The sequence below is a fragment of the Falco peregrinus genome, chromosome 6 (assembly GCF_023634155.1).
Source record: "Falco peregrinus isolate bFalPer1 chromosome 6, bFalPer1.pri, whole genome shotgun sequence".
NCBI lineage: Eukaryota > Metazoa > Chordata > Aves > Falconiformes > Falconidae > Falco > Falco peregrinus.
This window is the reverse complement of record NC_073726.1, coordinates 17636132-17654390: the sequence shown is the minus strand read 5'-3', so window position 1 is coordinate 17654390 and position 18259 is coordinate 17636132. Positions and strand designations below refer to the sequence as shown.

The following is an 18259-nucleotide window of genomic DNA, read 5'->3' as shown; positions in this document are numbered from 1 at the left end:
AATAGCACGGGTAGCTGATGAGTTTTTTTGTCTTGATTTGCTAAAAAAGAGTTTTTATGAGGGGATTCAGGTGACAAAGGATAGCTGATGGGTGGGGACACTACTGAGAGTTTCCAGAAAGATACCCGAGAGCCAGAGTCCTGCTGGAAGTCAAAAACATTGATTTTAATGCACCCTGAGGTAAAGGACACAAGTGTGAGGCTGGAGGTGTCGTAAGCTCCTCTTCAGAGAACTCTGCCCCACAAGCTGGAATTGTGCCACCCCTGAGGCATGTCAGCTCCTTCTCTCAGACTCCCTCCTGGTGGGGGTGAACCATGACTCGTGTCTGAAGCAGAGCGAAATACCGATCTTCCTGAAGGGGGTTGGGTTTCTTCACTGGCTCAACAGGCCACAGACTTTTCCTTCAGGACACAATTAGAATACTAATTCTTAGTTACAGCTGTCTGCTGAGAACGTATATTAATTTCCAAACTAACATACACAGTGGAAATAACTGAAAATGTCTTTATCTTCATTTAAATATAATCACTTGACACTTTGTGTATGAATTACACAAGGAGTCAGGTTTGGAGTTTCTTTCTTGTTATTCCAGGGGGTTCTAGTGAAGAAAATCGCCCTTCAGCCCTCTGGCCCTAGAATTTCGTGGCACCGAACGCTCCATGGAAGCTGCTCTGTGCTGTTGGGTTTGGCTGGCTGTCAGCAACTGGCTTCTGGCCTTTGCGATGGGGAAGGAACAGGAAGGCAGGCAGGCAAATGCGCTAGAAACACTCAGGAACAGAGAACTAAATCAAAATACCTGGAAGGTTTAAATGAGTTAGGAGTCTGCACAGTCAAAATTTTCATTTGGAGGAATGCATTGGTAGTTGGGTAAAGAGTCAAATAATTCTTTTGGGCAAAAGCAGAAGGACAAATGAGCTGCTGCAAGAGGTAGTTACCTATTCCACACTTGAAAAGGTAACTGTCATAAACCACAAAATGCAAATTTAAAATTTAAATGTTTTCTTAAATTAAACATCCATGTTTTCCAAATTTGGTTCTCATCTCTTACATAGGTTTATTCATACTTTCAAAGGCACATACAGGGCCATTTATTTAGTGGAAGACCCACTGCATTCAGTAGTTTCATAAATACTTAGTCTCATGGTTGCATAGACTCATAAAGTCTCACAGTTGCATAGCTCGTTTTCATTCATACATGCTACAGTTTAATCCTTAATGATGTGATCTTTTACATAAACTGAGTTGATGCTAGAAGACAGATTTCTCTGAAAACAGTAACCAGCACTGTTTTATACTTTGAAAAGTTACGTAATGTTATGCCTGCTAGCATATGTTGTTTTTCTATGCTATGTATCTGTTATCACCCAACCTGGCTTGTTCCACAAACTTTAAGTTTCTGAGTGACTGCAGCAGTTAATTTCATAGAATGACAGAATTTTGTAGCTACAAGAGATCTCAAGTATTTACATCAGTCCATTTCCTTACAATGAAGTAAAATCAAGTTTATGCTAGCTCACATTTTACTGCATTTTCTAATGAATTTCAAATTTTATGCATTAATATCTTTGATAAATTCACATGGCTAATTCACTGCAGTAAAGAACATTCAAAACACTATAAGGACAGTCAGTTTTGCATTAATTTTACCACGCAACCCGCTTCCATAAAGATGTCACCAATTAGATATCTGGATAAATAGGAAATCATCTGTTGTTATTCTACATTAGCATTAGGCATAATGTATTTTTGGGAATTTTCTGAACACTAACTAACATTCAGGACAAAAACTGGAGAAAAACTGATCATCTGATCTGCTCTAGTGCCACAATTCTTACACACCTCTGGGAGAACGTTTTGGATGGAAAATACAAATGAAAACAAACAACAAGCAGCTTGGCAGGAATAGGAGCTGGACACTTACCCACAGAGGTGCAGTTTTCCAAAGTGAATGACCTCCCTTCTCCAGCCCTGGGTGGTGCCTGCGTAGTAAGTGCTGCTTGGGTGATGCTCGGTGGAGCAGAGGGAGCTGAGGTGGCTGCTGCTGCTGTAGCACAAGGGGAGCAGCAGGTGCCAGGTTGCCCCCAGATCTCGTGAGAACTCCAGCTTTACTGGGTCAGCAGAGGAACTATCAGTGGTGCAGCCGATATTGATCTGGAGGCCAAGACAGGAAATACAGAAGATAACATAGGGCAAGTTGTGGAACTCCTGATCACTCTTTTGTCTCTTTGCCTCTCCCTTTGGTAAGGTATATATTTAGCCCAGGAAAACAGGGATCTGGGAACTCATTTAACAACTGGGATGATGCACTCAAGACATGCATGTGAACATGAACTCTTGCACATTGCCCTACCTATCCATAGGCATATTGCACTCTAGCTTATCATAAAATTAATGTAATATGAAATCCCCAACTACTTCTATTAAGAGAAAACTGTAAAGATAATTAGACAAAATCCCAAAGGAGAGCTGCTAACGTTGCTGGAGCAAATGCATCAGCTTTTGCAGTCCTCTGGCAGGTACTTAAGTAATGACAGCACCAAAAAAATGTGCATTTTCAAACCCAGAAATATTAAAACAAAATGTGCAAATATAAACCTTTTGTTAAATTGCTGAGCTGCACTATGGTCCTTCTTGTGTTACACTTCCAAAAAAATGAAAAAGCTTGTGCCACAGGGGGTATGCTATATCACTCCATGTGTTCTTCAGCTTTCATACTCACTACCCTTTTGTTTATATATAGGAGCAAAGCCCTAGGAGACAGTGTTAAAAGTATCATAGCTGGACTGGATTTAGATTCAATATCACACCAAAATATATTTTGGTAGCATCAAACTTCTCTGGGTATTCTTACAAGATTCTTGATTTAGAGAACAGTAGAAAAGGCAGAAAACTTACACGAACACAGTTCTACTATTGGAAAAAAAATATAAAATGATGCTTTGTACAGAATATAAGACATCTTAAGACATATCTTCTGCATGCCCCTAGTGCAAAGTAGTCTGCTTTTCTTTCACACTGATATTAAGATGTTCTTTTAGTTTCAAATTGCTCATAATAAAAGAAATAATATAAATAAAAGAAGAATTAGTTCCCTTACAGGATGACTCTGTCATATAAAATAAGATGTATTATACTTACCATATAAAAAATAAAAACCCATTGCCAATGAAATACAAAGCCTGTACTAAAACTATGGAACATTTTGAGGTTTTTACATATCTTTGTAGCAGAAAGTAAGTTTCTTTATAACATGCTGCTCTGTAATGAAAATCTCTTTATTTCTAAAACCCAATAATACTTAGAACTGTGCAGGAATGTTGAAAATGTATCTGACATTGAATTTCCTTCATCACTCTTCAGTGCACATGAGTCCCATCAACCTACATACGACTAGAAGGGTTATCTACTCATCTGGAATCTTAGAGAGGTGCTTGACCCAATATCGGTTATAACTCTTGGGAGAAACTCTACTGCATTATGCATAACTTCTTCATTTATACTAATATCCTCAAAAACGTGAGCTGAAAACAATGTTCTTACCACATATGGAAGTAAGCATGTAGATTTTATGAGGTTAACGCTCTGAAGACTTATGAATACCTTAAAGTGACCTCAAACATTTTTGTTCTACAGGCTATAATCTATATTTTAAAACAGGAAATGGTTTGCATTCAATAATTTATGAATTAGTTGCATGACAAACTGAAGCATGCATGAGTACACAGCTAAACCTACTTTTCTTGGAAAACCTTTAGTATCATTTTATTAACTGTTTATAAACTAGTATAATTTGCTGTTTAACACTACATCTTTCTTAAAAGTAGCCTGGTAAATGTAACATGGCAATTTACATGAAAGATTATTTTATGATTTCTTAATGACAATATAATAACCCCTCTAAACTAATACATACTAGGTTAAATGGTTACTCCCATCAGTATCTGCCCTAGCCAGTGCACTATTTAGATTTTAGGATAAACCAGAAACACAGTTTAGTTTAGACTACGTGTTGTCATTGCGGTACCCATTTCCATTGACTATATGAAAACCAAAAAAGCATGCTCTTTATTCATGAGCTTTGGATAACTCACTAAGATGGGATGAATTCAGGCCATCATGGCCAAAAAACAGCTTCTTCTAGAGTGTCTGTGAAAGCATGGGCAGAAGCAAAAGGAAAGCAGAGCCTTGGCTCTCTGAGAAAGTACAGCAGTGCAGTTAAGCCAGCAGGTAGGAAAAATTAATTTCTAGTGTCACGGATGAAGTTGTAGCTCTCCACCGGGTCACCTTATGGAAGTGCTGCACACTTATCCTGAGCAGGCTGTGAAGTGGCAATCTGGACCCTCATTATATTTTGCTCATCATCTTCTCTGCCAGTGATGACTCTCCAACTCCCAGGTCATGGACTTTAATGCTATCAGTGCAAGTATACAGGCATGGACAAAGTAGTAACTTCGGCATAAAATTAGAAGAGTTTGAGGCAGAAATTTCCCTTATCTGTGTTAAAAGTGTCATGATATACACACATGAGGGAAAGTAATATCAAAGCAATTACAGGAGAAATTAGACAGGCTTCTGCACTTGGCAATCATAACAGCTGGGCAAATACACCAAAGAGCAGAACCTGGAAGAAGAGAACTCTCTAAGCAAAAGGCAAAATAACTTTCTGAGGACAAGTACCTCAAACTGGATTATAGTGTTTTCATTTACACTCAGGTCCCTTGTTGTAATGGAGTGCTCTCCAACTTCATTTGAAACAAATACCATAGCTGAATCTTCTTCCCTGTAAAAAAAGGAAAGGAACACTTTAGACTCAGTTTATTCCACAGTTCTTTCTAATTTATTGCTGAGAGGTGCTTACGGAGCTCCTTTAGATGAATATGGGCAATAAAGCCCTATGTTTCCACCAGGGTAGAAAAACCAGTTGTCCTCTTTGGGACCGAAGTCAAATGTATCCAAAAGGATCATGGGATTCTTTAAGTTATTTCCATCTATAATTAAGTCATCAATAATCCAGATTTCTTCTTTTTTGCCTACAAAGAAAAGGGGAACATTCCTGTTAAGACCTAATACCACTATTATACTACACTAGCGTCAGTATCTTCGTTTTGATTAAGAATCATCTAAATGAGTGGTTGCTGTAGAGCCCAAGCAGCCTGAAAGGCTGATTTCATTCTGCACCTTTTTCCTTGGACTCAGCAGCTTGTGTTTGCCTGGCAAGGGCTCTTTGACAGAGAAGGAAATTCTGATTGACTTCTCTCCAATGGATTATAAATTCAAATATGTTGTAAAATTAGTGCTTTCAAACTGGACAGGAAGGATTAGATTGCCAGATCTTTTGTGCAACTGTTTTTTTTTTGTTTTGTTTTGTTGTTTGTTTTTTTTTTTAAATCTATCTAAAAGCCTTTGTGTTGATCAGAGAAAGTTAAAAGGCTTCTTTTAAATAAGATTTGTACTTAAGGATAATGTGTGCAAGAAAAGCTTAGTTTTAGGCAGAACCCACCAGAAGAATGAAGTGGGACTGGATTCTTAGGACCAGATTTAAGTTTGCTTTTTTTGTTAGAGATGTGCTAGGCATTTGCCTGCATGGAATAAATTGTTGCTGTATTACTGTGTCTAAACGATTGCTGGAATTCTTTAGAGCCCTTAATGTCAGCTTCTGCTAAGAGATGTGCTCAGAGTAACTGATAGCAGAGGAGAGCTTTCTTCAGCTGGCACATCTCCTACAATCAGGAAGAATGAGCTGCATTCCTCTTGTGGTTTTCTACAGTCCTTTACAATTTAATCAAAAGATTAACTGCTCACTACATACTCTGTCTAAATGGGTTTTTAATGCCTAGTTAATTCCGAGCAAGGTAGGCCCAGCTCCCATTTGCACTTGGGATGTTTTTGTATAATTGGAACATTCTAATGGGCCCTCAGTGTAAATGAGAATCAGGTCCATTAAAAATAATAAGAACCTGAGTGAAGTTAACTTTATCTGTGTTGCTTGACCTCCCCATCCCCCCAGGACCAAATAGTCTTCTGCACACAGTCAAGGAGTATCAGGTTAAGGTACTTTCACTTTAAAGCATACAGCAGCTTTATAAGAACAGTAAACATGATTCTGTGATAATTTTAATTGAAGGAGTTAAATTATAAGAAAACATGATTTAAGAGTCTCTATTATTGTTGAGTTTAAAAATCTACCCTCCTACAGATGCTGAGCTGTGCAAGTGTGGACCTGGAGTCCCGTGGGTGTCTCTTCCTTACCGTTGTTGTAAGGTTGCCAAAGCCTGAACCGTGTTGCATTGCTTTGGGCTGCATAGGGCAGAGGAACGTTAATAAAGAGGACGTCTGTAGTCTGTGTGAAGTAAAACTCATCTATCAGGTGCCAAGTGATGCCACTGTTGACAGAATATTGCAGCAGGATGGAATGAGACCTCTCGGGCGTGCCTGGAGCAGAGGACATGCATTTATGTTCATTATAATCCAGTTTTTAAAAGCACTAGCTCAAAAATACTTCTTCAAGTGTAAATGCAGTTAGGTTACTGTGACATCTATTACAGATCATGGGCTTCCTTTATCAACAGCTTAAGCTATTGAGATGTTATAGGTGGATTGTACACATACGTCTTCCTGCACTTTCCCTTGCTTGCCTGTCTGCAAAATGCTAATGAATTAGGGGCTAAATTTACATTGCTGTTCATTATATGTATGGTCACAGTTAATTACTTAGATTAGAAGCTATCTCACTATTATAATATTCTAGATTAGAACAAACCAGCTCCTTCTACCACAGACATTTTTCAGTAGTTCAATATTTATTTGCTTGTTTTTCCCAGGTACCAGACATTATCACCATCTGTAGCACCCACAGATAAAGACACAGCCCTTATCCTCACAATTTATAGTCCATGGCTCTGACTGCAGGCACTGATATGGGCATATTCATGCCCAGAAATCATATAATTGATGGAAAGCACTGAGGATCTTTATTAGCATGTTTTAACAACAACAGCAGCAATATTCTGTGCTTTAAGCAGGCCTAAAAATCAGTGGTGGAAGTGAGAGTAAAATTTGCATTTTCTGACTACCAGTTCTTCCTTTTTTACTTAAAGCTTTCTAGAGTCAATAAAGACTCTTTACAGCCCTTGCTATTAACATATGCTGATTAAAGCCCAGCACTTGCACTTGGTGTGGTTATCCTGCACAAGCTCAGTCCTCAGTGTCTATTTGGCCCATGCCTGACTTGCTGACCAAGAACATCAACATCTGAGCGACAGTATCTCCAAGCTGAGTTCTCACTTGGACAAATTTACACTATCCACTCCCTTCATAGTGTGGCACAGTGATGGCACATCCCCAAAAACTCAGTCCAAGGACAGGAACTAGCAGCAGAAAAGGACTAAGGAACAGGTTTTTCATCCCTGCCTCACTGCATTACTGTGCAAGTTTCTCCCATGTTCTGTTCTTAAATTAACCAAATTTGCTGAAGCCAAAATGACTGATGTGCACACTCCTGCTCTACTCTGCTTCAGTGCAAAGTCTCTCTTCAATGGCCATGTGTAGAACAGAGCAGGAAGGAGACAGGAGCTGATTTTGCCTTACCTGTGGTGATCAACACTAAACAACACATGCTGTTAACTCTTACAGTTGAGAGATATGCCCAGCTATATTAATTTGCATTCAACATTAGGGAGTTTGTTGGGACTAAGTCCTGGATCCAGGCCTAAGCCTAGCAAGCCATATGGATTTAATGAGAAAAGATTTCTCATGGAGTTTCATTGCTTTACCTCTTGTGGGTCAAGTGTCAAAATCCAGCCTTGAGCCTTCGGCTATTCCTCCCTTTCAGGATGATATTTTTACTCATTGTATTTTTAAATATTTTGGCAAGGATCATATGTAGAAATATTTCCAAGTCAGAGTCTTGTAAAAGAAGTTTTCAGAAAGATTTTGCTTTTAAAACTGAAGTATTTGGCACATCGTTATTTTGGGGCATGTTATGTTATGGTTTTGGCTGTTACTGGTTTATCTCTTTTCGATAAAGTACTTAATAGTAATAAATAGCCAAATATATATGATTAAATGTCTATTCAAGTGAATCAAACTTAATTCAGAAAGAGCTACATTTTTACTTGCCCATACAGTGATTTGGCTAAGAAATTTACTTAGAAAGAAAGAGGCAGTTCAAAACTCTTTTCATGCTGTCCTTTGGCAAATGGTGAGTCAGTTAGGGTCCAGTCCCAGAAGCTATGAACATCTTCCATCTTCCATCAAAGGGAGAGGAGTTTTTGCATGTTGAGAGTTCAGCTTGGAAGTGCCAGTTCTACAGGCAATACTGGGAAAAACAACTGAAAGCCCTCAGCCAGGGTAGTTGTTCTCCACCATGTTACTCCTGACTTGGATAAAATTATTTTGCAAAGCCAGGGATGGCAGGGGCTTGGAGTAGGGTAGGACCGAATCATTGGCATTTCTAATACTTGTATTAGAAAAACTGTCTCAAGCTTATTACACCAATGTATAAACTTGGCTTGGCAGGTCTGACTATTCTTCATATACAATTGAACAGAATTACGAAGTTTTAGTCATCTCTAAGATACCTACAAGGAAGTCAGATGGTAAGACCTTTTAATGCAGTGGACTGAAGCTTGAAAATGAAAAACCTGGTAGTTTCTTATCAGTTCCCTAAGTGATCTACTATAGACAAAATTTTATGACTTAAAAAACTGATAAATCAATTTTTCCCCAACATACTGCAAAATCTCTCAAAAAATGTTGAGTTATTTTGTTTCTTTTCTGCTCAAAGACTTTACTAGCTGTGCTGGTTTTTATATTACCGGTTTATGTTTTTCTCAGGAACGGCACAGACGGCCACGTAGGCTGGTAGCAAGGTAGGGATGGTGTACAATCTCAAACAAGTTCCTGGATTATCTACCATAAACCAGTGATCATGTACGCTGAAGCTGAAAATGTAAACCCATATTCTTCTCCATGATGCTACTATGTATGAATAAAGCTAGAGAAGTAATAGGAAATCAACAGTGATCTTACCTTTTGCAATGAATTTAAATGAAAACTGGATGTACACAGTATTAGTGCAATCTAGATCTCTCGAAACAAGCATTCTCAGTCCTTCCTGCAAATACAGAATAGATAGTGTGAGTCTCAGTTCCCACCACTGAAGATGCTCTGCAGCTTGTATTGTCTGGATGTTGTCTGTTACTGACTGCTAGCGGCAGTGAGAGAGGTAGTTCTCTGTCCCACAACTTCTTCCATGTAGAAAATGGGGACAGCAATAGCCTTGGCAAAGTGAGCCATGACAATAGAAAGGGCTAGATATGGGTTTGTGTCACTGCCACAGGCACAGCTGCATGATCAGTTACAGCCACAGATACAGCTCATTCAGTTCATGCTGTGAACCATAGAGATACGATCTGATCTGCAAGCACTGACTTACTCAGACATTGAGTCCAAGCTAGTATACTAATTTTTTTAGCAAAATGTATAGTAGCCAAGCACCCTAATTTCCAGGCAGGAAGATTCCTCTCTAGGAGCTTTTTTCTGTGCCTCAAAAAATATTTCATACAAAAATAGTCTTCTGGGGCAACCTCTTGACTTAAAGCAGTAAGGAAAGGGAGCAGAGAGCAAACTCCATAGTGACCCCTAAGGTCCTGTCCATCTTTGGACATCAATGCTGTGTGGATCCGGGGGCCAGAGCCAGTACCCATTCTACAGAGATCTGGCAAACCATCTCTCAGAGCTTCCCTCTTTCTCAGACCCATTCCCCCTAGGGGAACAACATGCAGGAACAACCAATCCAAGTTTCAGACAATTCACATCCTGTAATTTGTGATTTAAATGATTTAAAGAGGTTGAACTGGAGTCAAGGTTTTGCAAGGAAATATTTCTAAAGAATTCAAAGAATTAATTTCTACACCAAACGTTATTAAACTTTGCTTTTTTGGGGTACCTGCATTCACAGTGTCAAGTGAAGACTCCTGTGTGAGCTTAAAATTTGTGTGCTTATGTGAACAATAGTATTTCTATTATGTGTTTTGTTGAAGAACTGAGAAGTTCAGAAAATAGGATATTTCCTGGCCTTTTAAAACCTGTAATTAACAAAAAAAATCCTTAAAGAGCTAGAAAACTTCAAAAATGATAGATTTAAGTAAAACACAGGCTAACTACATAAACATTGATTACATAGACGACAGTGCTGACTAATTTGCATTATTCAAAATACTCAAAAGATAGGGGATTTCAAGATGTAAACCCAACTGATTGTAATGTGTATCATATTTCCAAATCACTCACCTGGCCTCAAGAATTTCAGCAACAAAATTTCTTTCTTTTCCTTTGGTGGTTAAGGAGGAATTTATACCACAAATGAAAGCAATAGCCAACAAACAGATGAAACCCATGTTTTCATAAGAAAACAACTGTGACAAACATGGTGCATAAGCAGGGCAGGAAAAGACAAGAAAAATTAAAATTTCAAATTCTAGCCTAAAGACTGATATAAACATATGTGGGGAAACAACAAAAAAATTACTTTCTGTTCTTAACTCTACTGGGTTTTATTCATTTTGTCAATGTAAATAATGTCTGACCCCTTTAAAAATGAGAGCTGTTCCAGACTTGATGGTGTCACCATTCAGGTTTCCCCTCTCAGCACCATAGACCTCAGGCCAAAGGTCTGGATGCAAGTTACCATTGAAATCATCCTTCAGTACAGACGGCAGAGGAATGACAGGGACACAGTACGGACCACCAAAGCCTCTGTCACACCTAGCAACAAATTGGAAGGAAAAGGTGTTATCCATCTGGCCTAAATAAAACATAACATACTTTCTATGAAGCAGGTTAAGCAGGTTGCTACTTACACACAGTGACCTGCATCACAGATGCCATGGCCTGAGCACATCCAAGGGCACCCTGTAGCCAGGACCACATTATCAATAGCCCAAGAATCAACACCAGAAGCATAGTTGTACTGAATCCATCTGAACCGTGTTCTGGGGGAGCTAGAAAAAAAAGAGCGCATGTATTTCAGGATCCAGAATGTCTGCTCCACAAAGTGCTAAATAGTAAAGAAAATCTCATAGACTTCAGGAGAGGAAAAGCATATTAATAAGCATGACTCGCAGTATTTGGAAAAGATTCCAGTTGAAACTGGAAGTTTCAATTTCTCAGGTTAGTTTTTAGGCAAAATTCCAGCAGACTCTAAAGGAAGGTGCCATACGTGAAAACCAAGAATGAACATTGCTGCAACTCTTGCCAGTCAACAAAGTGGTTGAGCAGAAACTATTGGCTACATTAGCATTTGACAGCTCCATGTGTTGCTAAGAGCTAAAAGAATATAATTGCTTCAATAAAGTAAGAAGGAAAGTTAATTTATACTAAGTGTTGTGTAAAGAAAAAACAATGATTACACATATACACACATAACAATGTATGAATATATATGTACAAACATGCACATGCATACACACTGCTGTGTTTGCTGACTGCCTTGTAATCCTCAGATGAGGAAAGTATTCTGGAAAAAAATAATCTATCACAATGCTGTGGGTTAGATCATCTTCCATTTGTTCAGGCAGGAAATGTGTTGTGGACAGCACACAGAGGATTGCCCTCAGACTTTGATAGGATCAGGATATCATTGTATTTGTGAGGAAGATTCATTGGAAGAAGATGTATGGTCCTTTGGAGGATACTATGGAATTAGAAACCAAGATGTGAACCCCTGTCCCAGTTCATCTACTGTGTGTCCATTTTTACCACCATATTTTCTGACTGGTGAAATTTACAGAGGTAATGTGTAGGGCGCTTTGAAGAATTACAGAACTATCCAGAATAATGGTAAGCAATATCATAATCTTCTGTTATTTCTAAACTAGAGCATGGTTTTATTCAGAAACAGATGCCAGCACATCCGCCACATCCATTTACAACCATGTGATAACACTATGAGGCAGGCAGAACTCTCCTCCTGGTCAAAAGGGTGGAGGTGACACATCTAGTAACATGTGTTTTGACTTGCTGAATGCCATGACTAACATGCCTAAATGTTGGGTGACAAGTTAGATGCAATCATAGAAAATAATTTTATATGAAAGGATGGGTCAGGGCATTAATTTTTGCTTCTTACTGGGTAAATGTTAGAAAAGCTTGGTTTAGCGTTCCTGTTCTTGCCATCATAGATTATAGGCAAGGCTTAAGAATTCACTCATTCAAAGTTGTTACTTCCTTAAGTTCCTGCAGTTCACATTATATCTGATGAAGTGTTTTGAAGTGAAATTTAAAATTCTGATGGCGTGACAACACACATTTAATAATTTAAAAGACATGCAGAAAATTCCCAAGCTGAGAGATGTTTGCTCAAATTAGATCAGCAAAATCTTTATCATGCTAAACAGCCAGAAAAGCAGTGCTCACTTGGTTGGGGGTGGGAGATAGACCGTAATTCTCTTCCAGTTTTGGAATCTTTCTGAAGTGTAGATGGAGCTCTCAGTGTAGTGCTGACAGCCGATGGTTGGAGGGACACACTCCTCTGTCACCAGGTGCCAGTCTCTCCCATTGTTTAAAGAATACTGCAAGTGAATGCTATGGGAATTGCTGTATGGCTTGCTGCAACCCATGCTCAGCTCAAACTGCAAGAAAGAAGAGGCTGATACATGGAAGTCCCAAGTCTCAGCATAACGAGGTTTTCCTAAGGAAAGAGAGAAAATCAATTAAAAAAGGTATAACTTACACTTATGCTTTCAGTACTGTCATTCAAATTAATTATCTGTATTTTAACTATTTTCCTTCTTCTTTTCCCTGCATATTACTATATACCTGAATTTATCTATACCTCCCATCTTGTAAAAACTTGACCCATAACTGATTTATAAAATAGACTCATACAAATGTAGTAATGTTTGGTGACACATACCAATGTTTTCATTGAACATCAGAGCTGTATCCATAGACAGGCAGTCGATGTCTACTTGACCTCCTTGTATTCTGTACCAGCTTGCTTGTAAATCCACAGTTCCATCAAATTTATCCTGGAAACCAGTCTGAGAGCTGTCATTCATACCTATTAGGACATCGTCCAAAGCCCACTGAGCTGAATGCTTCCCTATAAAAAGCAGAACGGACAGTTTAGTGGAATCCTTGTACGTTATTTTTTATGTCCGTACGCTGCGTTCACCCAGTGAGCAGTGCTCGGTCATGTAGATGAGCACTGTTGAACAAGACTAAAACATTGCTCAAGGATGAACCTGGACTCTAGAGTGTGTTTCTGCTTTAGATAAACAAAGGTATTTTTTTCGTTTCTCAAGCTTCAGTGCCTTCATCATAGTATGCTCTCCCTGTATTTGAATGAGATACTCCCCGAGTCCCTCTTTGGGGATTTTCATTTCATGGGTTACAACCTTCCTGCCATTTCCCATAGCTAAATCAGAAAAACATCTCTCTAGTTCCCAAAGTACCTTTTGTATGGAAGAGGATAGTAGACAAAGGGAAATGCTGAAGGCTGTTGATATAATGATAATCACAGAAGTGCTCTTCACCTTCTCCTTCCTGTAAAACTCTCTTGTATTGCTTTCCAGCCTACAGGCATCTCAGTTCAATATCATCTTCAGACATTTCTCCTTCATTTCAATTCAGCTTTCTACTGGCATGTTGAAAATGCCATCATACTGTAGTCACTGCCCTCACAGGAGAGGTAAAGTCTTGACAATAAATTGTGAGCTCATAGTGATGTGCCAGGGCTTTTGTCTTGCTACTATGAGGAATGTGGGTCATGGCTGATAGGGCCGCTCTGCATTGAGTTATGGTAGATGAAAACAATCTATGAAGGAGCTAATATCCGTAATGAGGAGTGGCTGTCACCTACGGGTGCTGGTATGGAAAGTGGTATTTCAACCTCCAGTTATAAACTCTCCCTCTTACCGGGAGCCACAGGACTGCCATTGGGTAGCCTTAGAGTGAACACTCTCAGCAGGGACAGAGGTCATCCAGGTGCCCCAAGAGCAAGCGGCCATGGGGCAGGACACAGGTAGGGAGCAACCAGTCTGGTATTGCACCAGTCACCAGTGCAGATGATTGTGGCAGAATGATGGTCTGTGGTGCAGCAGCTGCTGCTCATCAGTTTTCCCAAATGAGCTGGCATCTTAGCTAAATCACATCCTTCTTGCTTTGTCTACTCTCTTGCTTAGTGAGGACAATTAACTCCAGCATATACATTGTAAGAAAGTGTACGAATAAGAAACAGCCATCAAAATGATAAATGGTATCAAAAATGCTGCATACCGTAATTACCTGAATGTAAGCTGTGTGCTTTTCTACCCAGGGAATTGCTGTTAAAATGTACTTTGCTATATTTGCTATATCACCTTATATTTCATGCAGGAATCCAGGAGCTGCTGCCTTGCACAAAGGCAAGACACTTAATCAGGACATTTTTAATAGTGGTAACGTGCCCCCATGCAAGGTGGGAGCTCTCACAGCGGCTTTAGGTATCAGTCAGCGTCAGGGTTTTACTTTCAGCTGAGGAAGTGGGAAGTGGCTGAAGGGGCTTTGCAGGTGCAGCAGAAGGCAGGGGAGCAGGACACTGGGACATCAGAAATGGCAGGGGATGGGGGTCCTGTTTTGGAGTGTGGAGATATCAAAATAGTGAGATGGAAGCCACCAGGTAGGCAGATTCAAGGCCAAGTTATGCCTCCTCTTCCAAAACAGAGAAAAAATGAGATAGAATGTGTAAGCCATTTGACATCCCAGGTCACTCTATACTCAGGTAAATCCTCTAATCTTATTTAGGCTTTACTGTGTAATATTCTTTTCTCCTCCCCTCTCAGCATCTTTGGTTTAAACTTGGCTCTTAAACAATTCTACTCTTAAGCCCACTATTCCACTCGGTGCTATAAAAGCAAATCACATCTGCAGTGACTGAGGAGAGCCTAAATACGCTCTTACAGCACCCAGCTGTTCACTGTACTGTACTTTTGGTAAGCTGAGGTTTCTGCAGAGCATGTCCATACTGAGAAGCATTGGAATGTGGGCTGTGTAAAGCTGCTTGGTGAATTTTTTAGGATGGAGTTGCTTACCGTGCTGTGGCTGCCACCAGCGGAAAGCGGTGGCGGGGGTTTTGGCCTCCCGAGGTAAGTCTATCGAAACAACCTGGGGTTCCAGGTATGACATGAAGTCCAGCTCTCGCAGCAAATGCCAGGTGATCCCGTTGTCATTTGTGTATTGAACAACAAGACCTACATTTAAAATTAAGAAAAACAGTTAGTCAGACTGTACAGAGCAAAAGGGGGCCTTTTAGCCTGTACTCAGGAGCTGCCAGCCCCCATCCAGTGCATGTGGCACTTTTGGCATCTCCCCTGCCCTTTTGGCATCTCATGGTACGGGAGCATTTTGTGGACAAAGTCCTACTGCAAAGGTGACGTGGGCTCACCAGCTGCCACATGTTATCTTGCCTGTCTTCAGCAAACTCAAAGGATCATATCTTTTACAACTTCCGTAAAACTAATGATTGTACCACAGAAACAACAGGAATAATGTGACTTTCTTCATGTAGTCAGTATTGTCGGGTATCCTTGCAGTTTGTGTGGGACACTAAGTTGTAATTCTGATAGCTGGGCTCACAGTATAGGTAGTTCACAATGCTCATGCTACCTATGCAAGCTCACAGCATCCTTAAAAATTTTAGATAACTTGAGATAGACTTTGTATCTAACACACAGTATGGCAAATACTAGGACACAGCAGATTTGTGTAGCCTCTTATGAGCTCATCAAAGGGGATAATATAAGAAAGAATTACTTATATATATTTCTTCTCTTAAAACTCATTTACACTGGACTATATTAAAAGATAATGGATTTTCTTGTATCTTTATACTGGTGCAAATGAAAGGAGAATCAAACCTTCAGTATAATCTGTGCTGAAAGATGACAGTTGTGAGTCACTATCAATGTAAATGCTATACATCAGGAAACAGTCCAGTGATGTTAAATGATTCATAGTGAGAGGAAAACGTCGTCTTCTCATCTACCAGATGCCAATGGTCTGTCTTCATGCAACTAGATCACTTTACATGGGGAATCTGCTCCCAAAACTCTGCTGAACCTTCCCAAACACAAATATAAGCCCCCCCCCGCCTTGCCCCCCAATAACTCGAAGCATGTGTGTAAAATAAGAAAGGAGACAGCTGCAAGAGATTAATGTCTTTAGACTAAATACATTTGCAGCTGCAGCTTTATAATTTTGCATTTCAGGTAAACCATGCATGAACTTGGGTTGGAAGGCAATCTTTTATTAGACCCACTGGTGTAGTTGAGAAGCTGAACAAGTTTTCAGGCACAAACCGCTTCTTCAGGTCAGATACGGAGGTTGCCCAATTTATTCTGAACTTGAATTTTATTCCTCTTATTTCAAACCTGAAGAAAGTCCTGTGTACTTGTAAATTTAGCTGCTTTCCAATACTATCAAGTAGTATAATAAAAGCTACTGCACCTCATCTTGTAAATGTTGTCTTTCTTAAACCCTCACATCTCCAGCAGTTACTCTTACTGATAGACCACCATTACATTTGGTGGAAATAAGTATAAATGAAAATGGGGAACAAAAGTAAATAGTTTCCTGCACCACTTGTGAAAAGTGAAGATGTAATTGATTTACATTAAAAATAGAAGATTTTTTTTGGATTTTGTAAAGGCAGTAAAAGGTAAAAACACTGTAGAAGACCCAAAATACAAAAAACTTATTATAAAGAAAAGGGGCTTTACCTTCATTCCTGGCTCTTGGTCTGTTGCAGGAATTACCAACAGCCTTGCTTCCAATTTGTACATAAAATTGAACTAGCCTGTTAAAAAAATCAGGACAGAAGAGAAGTGTAATTATCTTCTGATAGCACAAGATCAGTCAGGATAACTCTCCTCTCTTAACTAATGTGGCATTTTCAGTTAGGTCATTATTCCAGGCTTATTGACCAGGTAATGTTCCCAGTGAAATCAAGCATGGCCATAGTAAACTGTGGAGGACCCAAGACAGAAGAAGATGATGTGGTTTATTGATCCTTTGCCTAATAAATGTATTGTTGGACCAAGCAGCAGAATTTCGCAGTTCCTTCTTTCACACAATGGTGCAAAATCTCCAAAGCAGGCAACTCTGTTCCTTACATCAGATCTTACCTTGGCCTCTTGTAACTAGAAATTTGTTTAAGCTTTAAAATACTGTATTGGAGTTTTAACGAAATTATTATATCCTCAATAAACGACCAATCCCTTTTTGGTCCTTAAATTCTTGATGCAAACAATTTTCGGTGAAAAGCATTCATGGGACACTTTGTGAAGTAAAGCCTTTGATTTTTAACTTATATATTTTGATCTCTTTGAATATCCTCTTGTTCTTGTGTCACAAGACAGGGGAAAAAATATTCCTTATGTGCCTTTCTTGCAACATTCCCTGTAGCCAGCGCTTTTACCACTTTCCCACTTTCTCTTCTTTTCTACTGTACTCCATAGCAACATTTCCATCTGTCTCTCTGCATGAAAGTTTTCCCATGTCCTCAATTTTTCCCAAAACCATTTTTTGCAACCCTTCTAAAGCCACAACATCCCTTTGAGACAGTGTTGCTGATTTTATTGACAGAACTTTGGATTACCCTGGAAAATCCCTATTCAGCTATATTTGAATTAGTAATTAACTCATCCTTGTGCTCCAAAACATTTTTCCCCCAATCTGCAGCGATGCCCTGGTATCCTTGCTGAACAGATATTTTTAATTGTGACTCTGTGTCTGCGGTGTCAAACTAAGAATAGCTTACACTTCCTCTTAGATGCGCACTACTGCGTTACGTGAAACAGCAACTAATTTCAATTCATGTCCTGCTGCTCACTCACCAAATTTCATTGCACGTCTCCGACATTCATCTGAGTCTTATCAGGTCATAACTAATGTAATGAGCATTGAGATGGTGGAGAATGCCATTGTGCCCTGATCTACGCCTTCTTCACAGGTTGTTGGCATTGCACACCAAAACCAGTGCCTGAACAGACAGGGAACCTGGACTCCTCCCCACGATGGGCTTTTACATGCTGGAAGCTGGTGAGGCCATTCTTGTTTCCTAGCCAGTTTTTGACTTAGGATGATGCCTGCCTGTTGTCTTACGACTATTGGAGTACTTGCTGATGTGATGTTTTTGGGAAGCAACTTGCTTGTCCCTTGTGCTGGCAGTGTCCTCAGGGACCACATAGGGTGAGGTGGGGTTATTGCCAAACAGGTG

General features: G+C 39.6%; 1 protein-coding gene across 2 annotated transcripts in view; it reads right to left on the bottom strand.

The window, feature by feature from the left end:
* The window catches only part of RELN (reelin), a 298010-nt gene that overhangs the window by 42092 nt on the left and 237659 nt on the right, over positions 1 to 18259 (bottom strand). For both annotated transcript variants that reach the window (XM_055807624.1, XM_055807623.1), the window contains exons 31-41: positions 16761 to 16837; positions 15075 to 15233; positions 12917 to 13105; positions 12418 to 12691; positions 10863 to 11003; positions 10590 to 10767; positions 9031 to 9115; positions 6250 to 6432; positions 4859 to 5030; positions 4678 to 4780; positions 1922 to 2151 (exon numbers count right to left, since the gene is read on the bottom strand). In XM_055807624.1, coding sequence (XP_055663599.1) covers positions 1922 to 2151; positions 4678 to 4780; positions 4859 to 5030; positions 6250 to 6432; positions 9031 to 9115; positions 10590 to 10767; positions 10863 to 11003; positions 12418 to 12691; positions 12917 to 13105; positions 15075 to 15233; positions 16761 to 16837 — 1791 coding nt within the window. The remainder of the gene's footprint in view (positions 1 to 1921; positions 2152 to 4677; positions 4781 to 4858; positions 5031 to 6249; positions 6433 to 9030; positions 9116 to 10589; positions 10768 to 10862; positions 11004 to 12417; positions 12692 to 12916; positions 13106 to 15074; positions 15234 to 16760; positions 16838 to 18259) is intronic.